The sequence below is a fragment of the Micromys minutus genome (assembly GCF_963924665.1).
Source record: "Micromys minutus genome assembly, chromosome: X".
NCBI lineage: Eukaryota > Metazoa > Chordata > Mammalia > Rodentia > Muridae > Micromys > Micromys minutus.
In genome coordinates, this window is record NC_137970.1 from 128256589 (window position 1) to 128274369 (window position 17781).

Here is a 17781-nt window from a genome sequence, read left to right on the forward strand (position 1 = left end):
TCCATTATGTTTATTTAATTTTTAAGCAGATGTAAGTTTAGCTAATCAGATTTATGTGAGAATATAGCCTCAAAAGCCTCTAAAGTATAGCCATTATTAGCTGCTGAACTCTTTCTGAACTGTATCATTATTTTTTTCTGTTATTATTTCACTTTGGGCTTATTTCAGTGTTGCTTGCTTTATTATAGAATCCTAAACATATACTGTTTTCTGTTCTTTGTTCATTTTTATTTATTATTTATTTAATCTATCCAAATTATATAGCAGTAAAAGTAATTTGTTCATTCTGAGGATATTTAAAATCTGACAGATTTCAAATTTGTACTGTATTCATGTTAATGATCTTTGTGTTCTGATGTTCCACATTGTCTCATTGATTCATGTTTCCATTTCCTTTTTGAATATTCAGTCTTCTAGGTACAGAAGTCTACTACTTGTAAAATATTTTCTGCATGGTCACCATTTGTTGATTCTACCTATATCAAGGCCTTCAGGAGAAGGACTACACAACCATTTGTGGCACAATGGAACTGTAAGAATATATTTTCTAATGTTCAACTAAGCTCAAATATAGCATAAGAACATCTATTTACAAAAGCCATTTTTGGTGTAAAGTAGAGGAAAGCAGTCTGTGCAGTATTTGTTTGGTAAATGCAATTGTATAGTTATGGTGATGTTTAAAATAGTTCAGGTTTTGTATTGTAGTTTGATGTAGTTGTCACTACACAACCAATGTTGTATATTTTAAAATGTTTGATTCTGGAAGCTGAGTGTGGTAATGCATAACTATACTTCCAGCTACTTAGGAGGCTGAGGCAGGAGAACAGTTGAATATATACCTGTCTATGTACACACATGAGCAGCTTTTCTTGGTAGACCTTTGAGGTTTCCTCTATTGCTTCAATATTGCTTTAGGAAATGTCCTTTGTTTTTAACATTTGGCTCTATATTTATTAGAATTCAGATGCTCAAAACTTAGATTAGCCACAAAATAGAATAAAAAAAAAAGAATTATCTAATATTTGCTCCCAAGTTGATTTATCCTTTGGATAGAATGACCATATTGTTTTGAAAATGAGTGAGTTCACTTACAAAATAAAAGTATCGCATGATTTCATGGAATAGAACACCAACCATCAAGCACACACTAAGAGGGCCATGGCTCCAGTTGCATATGTAGCAGAGAATAGCAGTGTCTGGCATCAATGTGAGAAGAGAACTTTGTTCTAGGGAGGGCATGGTTTCCCAATGCAGGGGAATGCCAAGGCAATGGGGTGAAGAGGGTAATTGGGAGCTAGTGCACCATAGTGAAGACAAGCATAGGGGGAAGGGGAGTGGGGTGGGCAAAGGGAATAACATTTCAAATGTAAATACAGAGTATATAATAAATAAAAAATAATAAAAAAGGAAAAAAGTATTACATGAAACCTACAATACAGCATTTGAAAGATGAAGTGGTGCTAAGTTCTAACTTTTTCTTGGTTTCCCTAAACTTGTGACTTGCATGCTCTCATACATTGTTTGTGTTTCTTTTCTCTTAGGATTTTCTGATATGCTTTGAGGTCTATTTAACTACAAGGGCTCTTTTTTTTTTTTTTTTTTTAAATCACCACAAGTGCCACTCTGACCTCAAATCACTGAGAGCTCAAAAATCTCGGCAAAATGGATGCCACAGCGATAGATGAGCTCCAACAAATTCTGCCTATTGAACAGCTGCGTTCTACTCATGCTAGCAATGATTATGTGGAACGGCCTCCAGCACCCTGTAAACAAGCTCTTTCCAGCCCTTCCCTTATTGTGCAAACCCACAAGTCTGATTGGTCCCTGGCTACCATGCCTACTGCTCTCCCACGCAGTATCAGCCAGTGCCATCAGCTGCAGCCCCTGCCTCAGCATCTAAGCCAATCTAGCATTGCCAGCTCAATGTCCCAAAGCACCACTGCCTCTGATCAAAGGCTCTTGGCCAGCATTACACCCTCTCCTTCAGGCCAGTCCATCATCAGAACCCAGCCTGGAGCAGGGGCCCACCCAAAGGTCGATGGTGCTCTGAAGGGAGAAGCTGAGCAATCTGTAGGGCATCCCAGTGATCACCTCTTTATCTGTGAGGAATGTGGGCGCTGCAAGTGTATCCCCTGCACAGCGGTTCGCCCTCTGCCCTCCTGCTGGATGTGCAACCAGCGTTGCCTTTGCTCTGCTGAGAGCCTCCTTGATTATGGCACTTGCCTCTGCTGTGTCAAGGGCCTCTTCTACCACTGCTCCACTGATGATGAAGACAACTGTGCTGATGAGCCCTGCTCCTGTGGGCCTAGCTCTTGTTTTATTCGCTGGGCGGCCATGAGTCTCATCTCCCTCTTCTTACCCTGCCTGTGCTGCTACCTGCCTACCCGTGGATGCCTCCATCTGTGCCAGCAGGGCTATGATAGCTTCCGTCGACCAGGCTGCCGCTGTAAGAGGCACACCAACACTGTGTGCAGAAAAATCTCTTCTAGTAGTTCACCTTTCCCCAAGGCCCAGGAGAAGTCTGTATGACCTTCCTACAAGATGGATCCAGAGTGTTCTCCTTCTGACCCTTTTCAGTAATGCATAGGCCTCATGTTTGGGGGAGGGTGTGAGATAATAAACTAGCCAAAGTTAGGACCTCACCTCTTTTGTTCCTGCGGCCTCAGGAGAATGGCAAAGTATATCCTAGTGCAGGATGCCTTGCTCCTTTTCACAGTATCTATCTATCCCACTCTTAAATCTTCTGACACCCGGCCTGCTCAGCTTTTATGGCTGTCATGGCAAATTCAGGTGATATATGGGCATGAGGTTTGGATACTGAGGACTAACAGAGCCAGCAACGTGGAGGTTTAGGGGCTCCCCAAGGTAATGCCTCTCGGTGCAGGCTCTGATTGTCACTCTGCTTTCCACAGTGCCTTTGAAGACTTTCTTTTTAGATGGTCATCACAGGTGCATGTGGAACAGTGTTCAACCTTCCAGGGACTATGAATCCCCCCCTCTGTCCTTCCCTTCCTTACCCTCTTCTTCCTTTCTATCTTGTCTCTTCTTTCATTATCCTGATGTTCTTTTTCAGCCTCTCCTTTTACTTTGCTACATTTCTTTATTTCCCACCTTTCTATTATTCTGCTTTCTAAGACTAATCTGTTTACAGTTTTATTTTGTTTGATACTATTTGTTTCTCTCTTCCTGCTTCTTTTTCTCTGACACATTCAAACGTGTGTTTTTTCCATAGGTGTTTTCTTAGATGCCAAACTTTGCTATGCTATACTATTTACTAAATTGTATTAAAGGAAATGGATTATTTTATTGAACTGATTGCTAGCAATAGTCGGTATCCCAATGTTTGTATGTACTCACAACTACACCAACCTGTTTGTGAGCATATGAGGCTCTCCTACATTTCCAAATTCAATTAGTTGGAGTGTTTTTTTTTTTCTCCTTTTCTTGATAACCAACTTATAGTACTGACAGATTCTACTAGCATGCTGAGTAGGATAGTAAATCAGGATGCTCATAACTTTGTATGTCTGACCCAAGTGCCAAAGGCAGACGTGCTTTATAGCTAAATGAACAAAGCAAAGGATATTACAGAGGTATGTTCTCTCTTAGAAGTTAACTGCCCTGAGACTGCATGGCTCAGGCCTTAATAATGGATGTTAAAAGTCATAAAATTTTAGAGCTGGAAGGATTCTTAAATATTAGTCTAGTTCAATGTTGTAATTTTACAGATGGGAAAACTAAGGTCTGTGAATAGGAAGGGAATTGCTCAAGGCCACATACTAGAATTGATAACAGAATTTGACAAGAACTTGGGCCTTCTGACTCTTACTTCATTGTTCCTCCCCTTCAATGTATTGGCTCATTGAACTTTTTCTTAGGACTCTGTTAACAATTCCAGAAAGTGATTCCCTTCCAATTACTTTTCAGAAACCATAAGTTAGTGTAGTGGTCTTTCTGCAATGAAAAGTAAGTAGTTAATTAACTACTGGGTATTGAAGCTGCCCCCAGTGGACATCACCTTTGATTCTGTCACCCTGTAGAAGCTCAAATGTGGGGGAAAACATAAAGATACCCTAACAAAGTTGTATCTTTGCCATTGCATCTACACTTTGCTGCACACACTGTGCTCCCTCCTGGCTTTGTGTGCAATGGTAGCTGCCTAAGAACCTAGATTTCAGCAACAGTGAACAACTGAGATGAAAGATATGTAATGCAAAGAAGTGACTCCCCTTATAAAATGTACAAAGAGCCTGTGCTACGAACCCTTGTCAATAAGGAAAAGGCTGCAATGGTGATGGCAGGGTGCAAAAGACTGCTACTAAGAGACATGAGAATTATATAGTTTCCCTCTGTAAGTAAACTCAAAATTTATCAAGGAATACAGATATTGGGGGCACTTGCTTGAAATCAAGGTGCTCCAACTTAGTTTAAGACTTCCAGACTCTATGTATCATCTCTTTTAAAGTATGCATGGATGTGTGCTGCAGGGTGAAGTGAGGAGAAGTGCATAATCATGCACAGGAGGAAGAAAGGGAATTCCATGTCCCTTTATTGGATATATACTGCAGAAATATATACCACAAAGTCTTTATTGGCTATGAAACTTCCTGAGATGTATTGACATTGGGTTGCACACAGCCACATACCACCACTTACATCTCCTCTTGTAGAATTGCTTTGTCCTATTTTTGTATATATAAATATGTTATGATGATTATTAATATTGTTAATGATATTGCTGCAAATGGTGCCATATATAAGGTTAGGCTTCTTGGAACATTTATAAACCCTAAACCAATACCTGAATACCTGTAACCTCTTATGTTGCTTTAAAATCATTTAACTTTAAGTAATCTGTGTTTAATCTTTAAAAATATGCCTAATTGTACTTCAAACTTATCTACCCCTAAAAGCTATACTCAGTTATCTTGGTAACACTGGATGGTGATGAGTAGCAACACACACTTCTCGCTGCTTTTGTCCAAAATTTGCTTAGAGTCTAGATATCTAAGGATTCTCTGACACTAGTGCATTGTTCTGGAGCTAAAGTTACACTATGGATGCTTGCTTATTAGTTTCAAGCCCCTTATTAATAGCTCCTTGATATTTCAACCTTGCAGTCCTTACTCAGGCAAATTGTGCACTGCCAGAAGTGCCCTGGGCTCTGCCATATACCCAGAGGAGTTCTTCTCAGTGTATTTTTAAATGGCCTTATACTTGGTAGAAGAAACTGAAGGGTTCTTGAATGCAATCTACTGCCGAGTCAGGGCTTTTACTTATGTCCAAGTTGGCCTGATATGGACTGCATCTGGTTTACATAGAGATGGGTCCTGTTGAGGTATGCACACAGACATGTGAGTGTGCATATAAATCCCTTCTGTGGTTTCATATAGATATGTATATATATGTAAATATATAATCACACATCTCTATATATTTTAATGTATTGCACATGTATATTTAAAATATATACAAAATAACTCTAAATCATTCAGAGTGGCTTTGTTTTCATTATTCTCTGCTTTGTGATATGTACAGCATAAACAGGAATGTATAGATGGGTGTTTCCTATTTGGTAATTAGGAAACTCATTCAGTTAATTTCAGTTAACTCATTTTACACCTAATTCTACTACTTTCCACATATCAGTGCCTTAATATGTGTTCTATACCATTAGCTGAAAGTTTTCTTTTAATTTAAGCTCATTCTTCTTTTATCATAATAGCTATAATAAATATAGTTCATCTTTATGTACTGCTATGTGGTAAGTATGATAGTATATTGTCTATATTTAACAATAACTATATTGTCTCACTTCATCCTCAGAGTAACTTCATGATATAGGTACTATTCCCTTCTTCATTTTACATATGAGAAAATGAAGTACAGAATTATTAAGTAACTTGTTAGATGTGTAACCAAGATTTGAACCTAAGTGCTTTGCTCTCAAGTCCATGTTCCAGAGTTGGTTATAAAAATTTGAAGTACAGTGTAAATCATTGCAGAGTAACAAGTCTCAATGGTGATTAGTTCTTCTCTTAATTACACTCCATTTATTACCTTAGTTAAAATAAACATGATCCTATGTTAAGAACAAAGCAACAATTACAGATATACTTCAGTTGTATCATTTCCAAAAATGTTGGCATTACAAATTTCTGACTTGAATACAGAGTTATTTTCATTTAAAAATTTTCAGGTATCTTAACTTAGGTTTTCTAGAAAATAGAACTTGAAGCTAAAGCTGATGTACAATCCATATAAACAAAAATGAGGACAATCATGATGAGTTATGGATAGCAACTATTAAATATAGTAACACTGAGTTAGAATAACCTATTTCATGACAAGGTAATTTCTCAATCTTTTATAACAGGCCATATGAAATTACTACATCTCTATACATCTCATTTTAGGGGAGGCATTTATCTGCTAGCTCTTATCATGTTATATATACACACATATATTCTTATGTTATAGCAATTCCTCTGTGATACTGGGTAGTATACATGTGGCTGTCCATATATATGTGGCATGCAATTTGACAGCAATGAAGAGATGCTGTTATTCTACTATAGAAAGCAAGGCGTATGTGTGGGTATGAAGTGTTATAGATTTATGGTGCTGCTAGACTGGTGCTTATTTTTTTAACAAATTCCTTTATTTTGAGATTGTGTCTTACCATATATTAGCTGTCTTAGAACCCATTATGTAGACCAGGCTGGCCTCAAACTTATAGAGATCTACATGCCTCAGCTTTCTAAGTGTTGGAATTAAAGGTGTGTGCCACTATGCCTGGTTTTAATCATATTATTTTAAAGTGAGTTATAGACAATCTACTGTCTCTAAAGTACAAAGGGCTATACTATGCTCACAAATGATTTGTTTTAAAGGTCTTTTTTTCCTAACCTGAACATAAAGTCCATAATTCAACTAAAGGAGTTGAAGTTTCAAAATATCATTATTTTTAGCATAGAATTGTACTTCAGTTTGTGAACTACTCAAATAATACAAGCATGAGTATACATATATTCATTTAGGTTAGTAAGTATAATAGCAGGAAAGGGGTAATAAATTCAGCAAAATTGATTAAATTAGGTATTTTTGAAACAGAAAAGTAAATTTCTTGACTGGTATATTTGTCAACTTTATCACCATAACACAATATCTAAGATATTCAAATATTAAAGAAGAAAGGAATGCAGTGATTTGCCTCTTAGTGGATGATAAACACAGAGAAAGAGGAAAGGACTGTTGTCCAAACTGTTCCTTCAAAGGCATGCCCAAGTATTTGAAAGTCCTCTTTTTATGCCACATCTCTGAAAGATTCTAGATATTAGCATGGAGCTCAGTTATAGAGTGCTTGCTTAACATACAAAAATCTTTGAGTTCCATTTCTAGCACCACAAAAATGTTTCTACCACCCCACATTAATACCACAAGAGGGTGACCAAGACATTAACACATGGGCCTTTGAGGGAATCATGTAAATCAAGTCAGTAGACTTTAAAAATATTTCTGTCACCTAGTTAAGATATCAGACACATCTTAAGAGTTATATTATCTTTTATTCTGATACATAATAGTTCCTTGCATTCTGTAGACTGTGTGTGCATAAAATCAATGAATTTGCTAAAAACATTTCATTGATATGCTTTCATTTTTATCAATAAGAAAAGCACACAATGCATTGTACTAATTTAATCCTTGCTTCTTTGTGTAATAAACATATAAGAGAATTCTGAAAAAATACATGAATGAATACATTAGGTTATTACTCAAAATGATCTGATAAAACTGTTCTACCAATTACATCTACTTTACAAAGTCCAGGTTACTTCATAGTCTTTATCATATCTGACCCATCTGAGCACCTGACTATAGTACATCTACAATACAAATGTACAAAACAAAGCATGCTCATTGTTTTGACTTTATAATATTATTCTTTTCTTGGTTTCCTCTTATTTCACTAATTGCTCCTTCTGTGTGTTCTTTGTTAGATCCTTTCTCCCCATCACTTCTATATATTCAAGTATCCTTTAGGTATATTTTCTTTGAGTATCATTTGCATGATAAATCAGAATATTTCTCATGTATGAACTACTTCCTTCAACACCTCTTTAAATGCCCAACTGTCAGTTTTACACCTGTACTCCAATATATATTGGAAAAGACAAACATATACCTTTGCACTCTTTGTTATTTCTAACACCAATTTCAAACTCCTAGTTGTTCAGATTTAAAAAAATTGTCCAAGCTTTTTATTAGCTGTGAATGTAACCAAAATTCTAAAACTCCAAATCTTCACTTAATTTTCTTTGATCATTTAGTGTGAATCATTTATGGTCATCAGTATGTCTTTTGAACTTCTGAACTAAGGTTTGATAAGGCTTAACTAGACTACAATCTTTGACCCCTCTATCCTAATCTAGGCCTGTGTCCCTATTTTCACCCTATACTGTTGCTTGCAAAGGTCAGGATGCCTTGTTATTTTCAAAGGCCAAGATGGATACGATAAGGAAGGGTATTATGAAAATGGTGCTGCTTATTGTTCAAGATCTTGCTGTACTGAAATCCAAGTTTTATGTGATTTCGTTCAGATATATTTGTTAGTCAGTCTCCTGAAAAGGAATATGTCCTCAAGTTGTCATTCTTCAACTATCAGAAAATCCTTTTGGCCAGATAGTAATCATGTTAATAAATCACTGATGGTAAAAAAAAAAAATACTGATAACAAAGATCTGAAAGCTTCAAGTCCTGGAAAACTTAACTAACCCCTTTGTGACAGGGTACTAAGAAAAATAAATATACATAGCCAGATAGGCAAATACCCTGCTTTATTAATAAAGAACTTTAAAGCAAGCCACATGTATGTCCAAACACCTTAATAAAGCTGGGGTGGAGTGTGTATGTACCCTGAGAAATCATTTTGCACCTATTTGCTAAAGGCTAAACTACAGAGAATAAATTAATCTCTTGACCCTTTTTCTTTCTTTTTTTATTGAAGAACTTTATTTAAAAAAAAACAAAGTTAAATGTACAAATTTTAAGCATTTTTGCATAAGAATATACGAAAACATTTTTGTCATTGCTTGGCTTTTTTTTTTTTAAGGTTTGATAGTATGCATTAAGATCTTACTAGTTACAATGAGCATAAAGTACGTGTAAAACAGGATGTAATCTGGAATTAGTCAAAGTTTTCTTGGTGTGTAAGGAGTAAGCTTAATGTTTTTTTCTTTTCTTTTCTTTTCTTTTTTCTTGAACTTCACACAGTCCGAGAGTTGTTTCTGGGGTGTTCAGAGCTTTCTGGGGTTAGTATCCAATTATCAGTGACTGCATATTATGTCTGTTCTTTCGTGACTGGGTTACCTCACTCAGGATGATATTCTCTAGATGGATCCATTTATTTACGAATTTCATAAAGTCATTGTTTCTGATAGCTGAGTAGTACTCCATTGTGTAAATGTACCACAATTTTTGTATCCATTCATCTACTGAAGGACATCTGTGTTCTTTCCAGCTTCTGGCTACTATAAATAGAGCTGAGATGAACATTGTGGTGCATACGTCTTTGCTGTATGTTGGATTGTTTCTGGGGTATATGCCCAGAAGTGGAATAACTGGGTCTTCAGGTAGTACTATGTCCAATTTTCTGAGGAACCACCAGACTGATTTCCAGAGTGGTTGTACAAGTTTACAACCCCACCAACAGTGGAGAAGTGTTCCTCTTTCTCCACATCCTGCCAGCATCTGCTGTCATCTGAATTTTTGATCTTGGCCAAACTGACTGGTGTGAGGTAGAATCTCAGCACTGTTATGATTTCCGATTCCCTGATGGGTAAGGATGTCGGGCACTTCCTTAGATGTTTCTCGGCCATTTGATATTCCTCAATTGAGAACTTTTTGTTTAGCTCTGTTCCCGGTTTTTAAGAAGTTGTTTGGTTCTCTGGTGTCTAGCTTCTTGATTTATTTGTATATCTTGGATATTAGGTCTCTATCTGATGAGAGGTTGGTAAAGATCTTCTCCCACTCTGTTGGCTGCCGTTTTGTTTTTTTTTTTTTTTTTGACAGTGTCCTTAGCCTTAATAAAATTTTGCAATCTCATTAAGTCACAGTTGTCAATCTATGACCTTAGAGCTTGAGCCATTGGTGTTTGTTCAGGAAATTTTCTCCTGTGCCTATGTGTTCTAAGGTTTTCCCTAATTTTTCATCTAATAGTTTCATTGTACCTGGTTTAACCTGGAGATCTTTGATCCACTTGCACTTGGGCTTTGTACTAGGAGATAGGAAAGGGTCTATTTTCATTCTTCTGTATGCTGTGTGCCAGTTGGACCAACATCATTTTTTGAATAGGCTGTCCTTTTTCCATTGAATGTTTACACCTACTTTATCAAAAATCAGGTGACCATATATGTGAGGGCTCATTTCTGGATCTTCTATTCTATTCCATTGATCCACGTGCCCATTTCTGTACCAGTACCATGCAGTTTTTAGCAAAATTGCCATGTAATATAGCTTGAGGTCGGGATAATGACTCCCACAGATGTTTTCTTGTTGTTGGGTTACAATGTTGATCCTTCCAATCCATGAGCATGGGAGATATTTCCATTTTCTGAGATCTTCCTCTATTTCCTCCTTTAGAGATTTAAAGTTCTTGTCATACAGGTACTTCACTTGCTTAGAGTCACACCAAGGTATTTCATATTTTTTGTGACTATGGTGATGGGTATCTTTTCCCTAATTTCTTTCTCCACATGTTTGTCCTTTGAGTAGAGAAAGGCTATGGATTTGTTTGAGTTAATTTTATATCCAGCCACTTTGCTGAACTTGTTTATCAGCTTTAGGAGTTCTCTGGTGGAATTTGTGGGGTCACTTAAGTACCCTATCATGTCATCGGCAAATAGTGATGTTTTTACTTCTTCCTTTCCAATTTGTATCCCTTTGATTTTCTTTTGCTGTCTAATAGCTCTGGCCAGGGTTTCCACTACTATGTTGAATAGGTAGGGGGAGAGTGGGCAACCTTGTCGAGTCCCTGATTTTAGTGGGATTGCTTCCAGTTTGCCAACATTAAGTTTGATGTTGGCTGTTGGTTTGCTGTATATTGCTTTCATTATGTTTAGGTATGGGCCTTGGATTCCTGTTCTTTCCAAGCCTTTTAAAATAAAGGGGTATTGAATTGTGTCCAAGGCTTACTCAGCATCTAGTGAGATGACCATATGGTTTTTTTTTTCTTTGAGTTTGTTTATATGGTGGATTACATTGATGGATTTCCTTATATTAAACCATCCCTGCATCCCAGGGATAGAGCCTACTTGATCATGGTGAATGTTCATTTTGATGTGTTCTTGGATTTGGTTTTCAAGGATTTTGTTGAGTGTTTTTTCATCAATGTTCATAAGTGAGATTGGTCTGAAGTTCTCTTTCCTTGTAGGGTCTTTGTGTGATTTAGGAATGAGGGTTATTGTAGACTCAAAAAATGAGTTAGGTAGTGTTCCATCTGATTCTATTTTGTGGAATAGTTTGGAGAGTACTGGTATTATGTCATCAATAAACGTCTGATAAAATTCTGCCCTAAACTCATCTAGACTTGGGCGTTTTTTGGGTGGGAGGCTTTTGATGGCCGCTTCTTTTTCTTTAGGTGTGATGAGATTATTTAGAGGGTTTACCTGCTCCTGGGTTAACTTTAGTATCTTGTACCTGTATAGGAATTCATCCATTTTTTCCAGATTTTCCAGCTTTGTTGAGTACAGGCTTTTGTATTAGGATATGATGATTTCTTGAATTTCCTCAGTTTCAGTTGTTCTTTCTACACTTTCTTTTCTGATTTTGTTAATTTGGATACTCTCTCTTTGCCCTCTAGTTAGTCTGGCTAAGGGTTTGTCGATTTTGTTAATTTTTCTCAAACAACCAGCTCTTGGTTTTGTTGATTCTTTGAATGGTTCTTTTAGTTTCTATTTGTTCTATTTCTGCCCTAAGTTTGATTATTTCTTGCTTTCTATTCCTCTTAGGTGTATCTGCTTCCTTTTGTTCTAAGGCTTTTAGCTGTGCTGTCAGGTTGCTGATGTAAGCTCTCTCCAGTTTCTTTTTGGAAGCACTCAGTGCTATTAGTTTTCCTCTCAGTACTGCTTTCATTGCATCCCATAGGTTTGGGTATGTTGTGTTTTCATTTTCATTGAATTCTAGAAAATCCTTGATTTCTTTCCTTATTTCTTTATTGACCTGCTATAGTTTCATACAGCACTGTTTAGTTTCCATGTGTATATTTGCTTTTTGTTGTCTTTGTTGTTATTAAAGACCAGCCTTAGTCCATGGTGATCTGAAAGGATACATGGGAGTATTTCAATCTTCTTATATCTATTGAGGCTCGTTTTGTGACCAATTATGTGGTCAATTTTCAAGAAGGTGCCATGAGGTGTTGAGAAGATGGTGTATTCTTTTGTTTTAGGATGATATGTTATCAAGATATCTGTTAATTCCTGTTGTTTCATAACCTCTGCTAGTTTTACAGTGTCCTTGTTCAGTTTTTGTTTCCATGATCTGTCCGTTGGTGAGAGTGGGGTATTGAGGTCTCCCACTATTATTGTGTTGGGTGCAATGTATTTTTTGAGCTTTAGTAGGGTTTCTTTTATGAATATGGGTGCTTTTGTATTTGGAGCATATATGTTAAGGATTGAGAGTTCCTCCTGACAATTTCCCCTCTAATGAGTAAAAAGTGTCCTTCCTTATCTTTTTTGATAACTTTTGGTTGAAAATCTACTTTATTTGATATTAGAATGGCCACTCCAGCTTGCTTCTTAGGGCCATTTGCTTAGAAGTTTTTTTCCCACCCTTTTACTCTGAGATAGTGTCTGTCTTTCTCTCAGAGATTAGTTTCCTGTATGAAGCAAAATGCTGGATTTTGTTTATGTATCCAGTCTGATAGCCTATATATTGTTATTTGGGAATTCAATCCATTTATGTTAACATTTATCAAGGAATAGTGGTTGCTGTTTTCTGTTTTTTTGTTTTTTTTGGTTTTTTTTTTTGTTTTTTTTGTTTTTTTTTTTTTTTTTGGAGTTTGAATTGTGCCTGTATGTCTCTCTTCTGTTGTTTTTCTTGCTTAGGAGTTTTCTTGTTTTTATTAGGATGTAGTTTTCCTCGTTGTATTGGGTTTTCCCTCTATAGTTCGTTGTAGTGCTGGGTTTGTGGTCAGATATTGTTTAGTTTTGTCTTGGAATATCTTATTCTGTCCATCTATGGTGATTGAGAGTTCTGCTGGGTATAGCAGCTTGGGCTGGCACTGTGTTCTCTTAGGGTCTGCATGATGTCTGTCCAGGATCTTCTAGCTTTCATAGTCTCTGTTGAGAAATCGGGTGTGATTCTGATTGTTCTGCCTTTATATGTTACATGGCCTTTTCCCCTTACTGCTTTTAGTATTCTTTCTTTACTTTGGGCACTTGGTGTTTTGACTATTATGTGTCGGGAGGAATTTCTTTTCTGGTCCAACCTATTTGGAGTTCTGTAGGCTTCTTTTATGGTCATGGTCATCTCATTCTTAAGGGTAGGGAAGTTTTCTTGTATGATTAAGTTGAAGATATTTACTGTACCTCTTAGTTGATATTCTTCACCCTCTTCTATTCCTGTTATGTTTTGGTTCGGTCTTCTCATTGTGTCCTTGATCTCCTGGACATTTTGGGTTAGGAGCTTTTTGGCTTTTGCATCTTCTCTGATTGTTTTGTCTATGTTTTTTCAATGTTGTCTTCGGCCCCCGAGATTCTTTTGTAGTCTGTTGGAAATGCTTGCATCTGTGACTCCTGATTTTTTTTTTTTTTTTTTTTTTTTTTTTTTTTTTTTTTTTTTGGTTTTCTACCTCTATGGTTGTCTCTTTTAGTGTTTTCTTTATTGTTTCCATTTCCGTTTTAAATTCCTTCTTCCATTCCTTTGTCTATTTTTTTCTGTTTTCCTCTAGTTCTTTGAGTTCTTTGAGTGTTTTTCCTGTTTCCTCTTTAAAAGCTTCTAATTCTTTATGCTTTTCCTCCCATTCCTGTTTAAGGATCTCTATCATCACCTTGAGGTACAATTTCAGGTCTGAGTTTTCTTTGTCTGGAGTGTTTGGCATTCTGCTTTTTGCTGTGATGGGAGAGGTGGGTTCTGGTGTTGCCAGGTTGTCTTGGTTTCCCTGGGCTAAGTTCTTTCGCTTTCCTCTAGCCATGTTGTTTTCTGTGATTATAAGTGGTCTAGTTGTCCATGATTGGTTCTTGCCTCTCCTTTGTACCTGCCCTGTGTCCCTGAATCTCCTGCTACCCGGCTACTCGGAATACCTTCTCACCAAGCCTATGTCCCTGGATCTCCTCTCTTCATGGTGGCAGATGGTCTGAGTGCCCGTTCTGCACTCAAATCCTCTGGCTGAGAATAGCCTGATGCCAGGTTACTGGTTCCCTGAACCAAACAAGGGGGTGGGCTCACTCTCTGCACCCCGGGTAGTCGGAATGCCTTCTCACCAGGCCTGTCTTCCTGGATCTCCTCTGTTCCTGGTGGCAGATGGTCTGACTGGCCCTTTTTCTATGACCAAGCTTTAATCTTTACCTTTGAAGTTTACCACCATGCTGACAAAAGTGCTGCAAAAGAAATCCAATGAAAAACCCATTCATCTTTATGATAATTTTATTCCATTTTTCTCAATTGCTTTCTTCCAATGAAAATTAACACCCCCTTTAAGAAGAATGACCCAAAACCCATTGTAATACATAAACCATATTGTAAGAAGGAAAAGAATAGAAGAAATGTAAAAGAGGAGGTGGAGGAGGAGGATGAGAAGGGAAGAAGAAGAAGAAGAAGAAGAAGAAGAAGAAGAAGAAGAAGAAGAAGAAGAAGAAGAAGAAGAAGAAGAAGAAGAAGAAGAAAATAAAAAAAAAATGTTAAACATGGATCCAGATAGAAAAACTGAGCTTTTAAAAATTAACAACATAATATATATTCTTTTAATTTGTTAACTTTTCAAATCCTTTTATAAATACTCTTTTCAAATCCCTATAGTTCTTCAACTGGAATGAGAGTATATATACTTACATGCCTAGACATACACACACACACACACACACACACACACACACACACACAGCACACACACACACAGCACACACACACACACACACACACAGAGAGAGAGAGAGAGAGAGAGAGAGAGAGAGAGAGAGAGAGAGAAGAGAAGAGACCTTGAGCACTTCCTCATACTCTAAATTACAAGGTTTTTCTTCCTCCCTTTACAGAGAAATACTAGACTGGCTTTGTGGTTTCCCTGAATTAGTTTCTTCTAAATCATTGTAGTGTTATGGAAGTCACAATATCCTGAGACCAGTTAAAATCAAAATATTTGGAGGTGGGTTGAGGTATGTATTTTAAAACTCCCAGGTGATTATAATATGTAAACAGATTTGAAGAAGCCAAGTCACCACATTCTGTAAACGCAGATAGAGAGGTCTAGGATGGAATGTGATTTAGTCATAACCACATAGAGAGTTAGCAACTAAGAAGCACAGGAACACAGGTCTGCATGTATCTAGGCCAGAACTTTTGTCTTGATGCTGCTTCTCTCTTTATCCCATGCTCTTTTTGCTTTGCTTTCTTCATCTGTAAAATGAAGGTTAAAAAAAGTCTAGAGAGTTTGTAAGAATCAATAAGCAGAAGCAATTTGTTATATATTTTTCAATACAAATGTGAAGGAATATTATCTTTGTGGGAATTAATACATAACACAGATGTGATATAGAATCTCTAAAACAGAATTTTTATTACATTTTGATAAATTTTAATTGTACATATTTATATGCAAAGGATGTTATGGCTTTGAATACAGTAATGATCAAGTTTGAACCAACTAACTTAGCCATTACTTTAAGCATTTAAAACCATCCGTGATGAGAACATTTGAAATACACAGTGACAGTGACAGTGAAATATATAGTATTCAATAGTAGCCATAGTCATATGGTGTAGAATAAATAATCATTTGTCTGATGTAGCTATCAAATAACATGAATCAATAGTAAACCCTTGCATAAATTATATGTGTATTAAAACTGAACTTGGCTTCACTGGCAATTACATTTATAACTTGAGGATTATATTTCTTTTTGATGGATTAAGAATTGATAGATTAAAAATACAAATGCAGTAAATTGCCTATCTCATGCAACCACAGCATTAGCCTTAGGCTAAACCAAGAATTCTATGGAACTCATAGATCTTATTCTAGAGGTTAGTCTGGTCTGGGTTTGAAGGTGATAAATTATGCACGGAAGAAATAAGTTCATTCAAGTCAAATTAAATCATAAAGGTGGATTTATTTGGAGAGAGAGAGAGAGAGAGAGAGAGAGAGAGAGAGAGAGAGAGAGAGAGAGAGAGAATAGAAAGAAGCAGAAGTGGAATGAGTAAAGATAGTGGAGAGAGATAATGGAAAGAGAGGGGGAGGAAGTAAAGAAAAAAGGAGTGTAGTGGAGAAGGGAGGAGACCAAAGACTCTGGATTGTGTAGGGAAGAGCTTCTGGGGAAGGGAAAACCCAGACCCTGAGCTAGAAAGTTTAGGGTAGAAGTGGGGTGTGCCAGCAAAACCTCAAGTAAAGATAGGGGGGATGCTGGGAGAACCTGGAGGCCACCTTGTAGGCTTTGATATGTAAAATAGGCACCTCAGTCTGAATCCCAACAGGGAAGGAGTAAAAATGTCTTTTCAGAAAAATAGTAGCCATGGAAAGCCAGGAAGGAAAACTACCCACAAAGGAGCTTCTGCTAAGAAGGTAAGAAGTAAGGAAAGGTTTTGTTGGTGTTGTTTTGCTTTGATATGGCTGACTGGGAAAACACATTATCTAGGGATCTACTACTCATGGAATACCTTGGAATTAGGAAAGACATTTTTATAAATTCAAGAGACCCAGAATAGGATATCCATACACATTGCTATTCTATCCATAACAGATACTAGAAATTTCAAAAGAAGGTCACTTTCATTTCTTTAAGACGTTATTTAAATGCTGTGTTTTATTGGTTTGTGGCTTTTTTGAAACACATTACTCTCAATATTCCTTACTAATAGTTTCAGTACCAAATAAATGTTTTTCCTAACTATAATTGACATAAAAATCTTAATTGAGCTCCATAAAGTAGTAGATGAGCAGGATGTAAAAACAAGGTATGATCTGCAGTTTTAAGAAAAGAATCAAAATTGTGTTATTAGCCATGGTTGTTAAAAGTAGGAAGAAACTCAAATATTCTTTAACAATGTTTCTTATAGCCTGTAATCTCAACACTTGGAGGTAAAGGTGGAAAATTGGGAGTTTAAGGCTACACTGAGAGTTTAAGGGTAGTCTAGACTGCATGAAACCCAAGGGAGAAGAGCATAAAGTTCTACCACTAGCTGGGGAGACTTTTGATAATTAATAACTGCCAAAAGCGGGAGAATTAGCTTTAAGTGTGTAGCCCTGGCCCCAATTGATAGCCACACATATAAGAGTATATAGGCAGCACTAACAAGACTTGATATGTTTTCCAAAAAATGAGGACTCAAAAGTTGGGTAATATGGATTGGCAGGTGAATCTGGAAAAAGATAGAGGAGGAAGATGAAGATTATCAAAATACAATGTATTAAATTCTCAAAAACTTACTAAAAATAAATAATTTATATGAACATTATAGAGATTAAAATGGAGAATAATAAAGTACGATTATTAAATAATTGAACCATTAAATAAGAGGTTAGAGAATACCTGAAGTATCTAAATCAGTATAAGTATTCTAAGTAAACAG

General features: G+C 36.6%; 1 protein-coding gene across 1 annotated transcript; it reads left to right on the forward strand.

Annotated features, from left to right (window-relative positions):
• Window positions 1-1662: 1662 nt before the first annotated feature.
• Window positions 1663-2529, forward strand: SPRY3 (sprouty RTK signaling antagonist 3; the record flags this gene model as incomplete). The annotated part of the gene is made up of 1 exon (XM_080909580.1): window positions 1663-2529. One exon carries the CDS (start codon window positions 1663-1665, stop codon window positions 2527-2529), a length of 867 nt encoding a protein of 288 aa, XP_080765706.1.
• Window positions 2530-17781: the final 15252 nt, after the last annotated feature.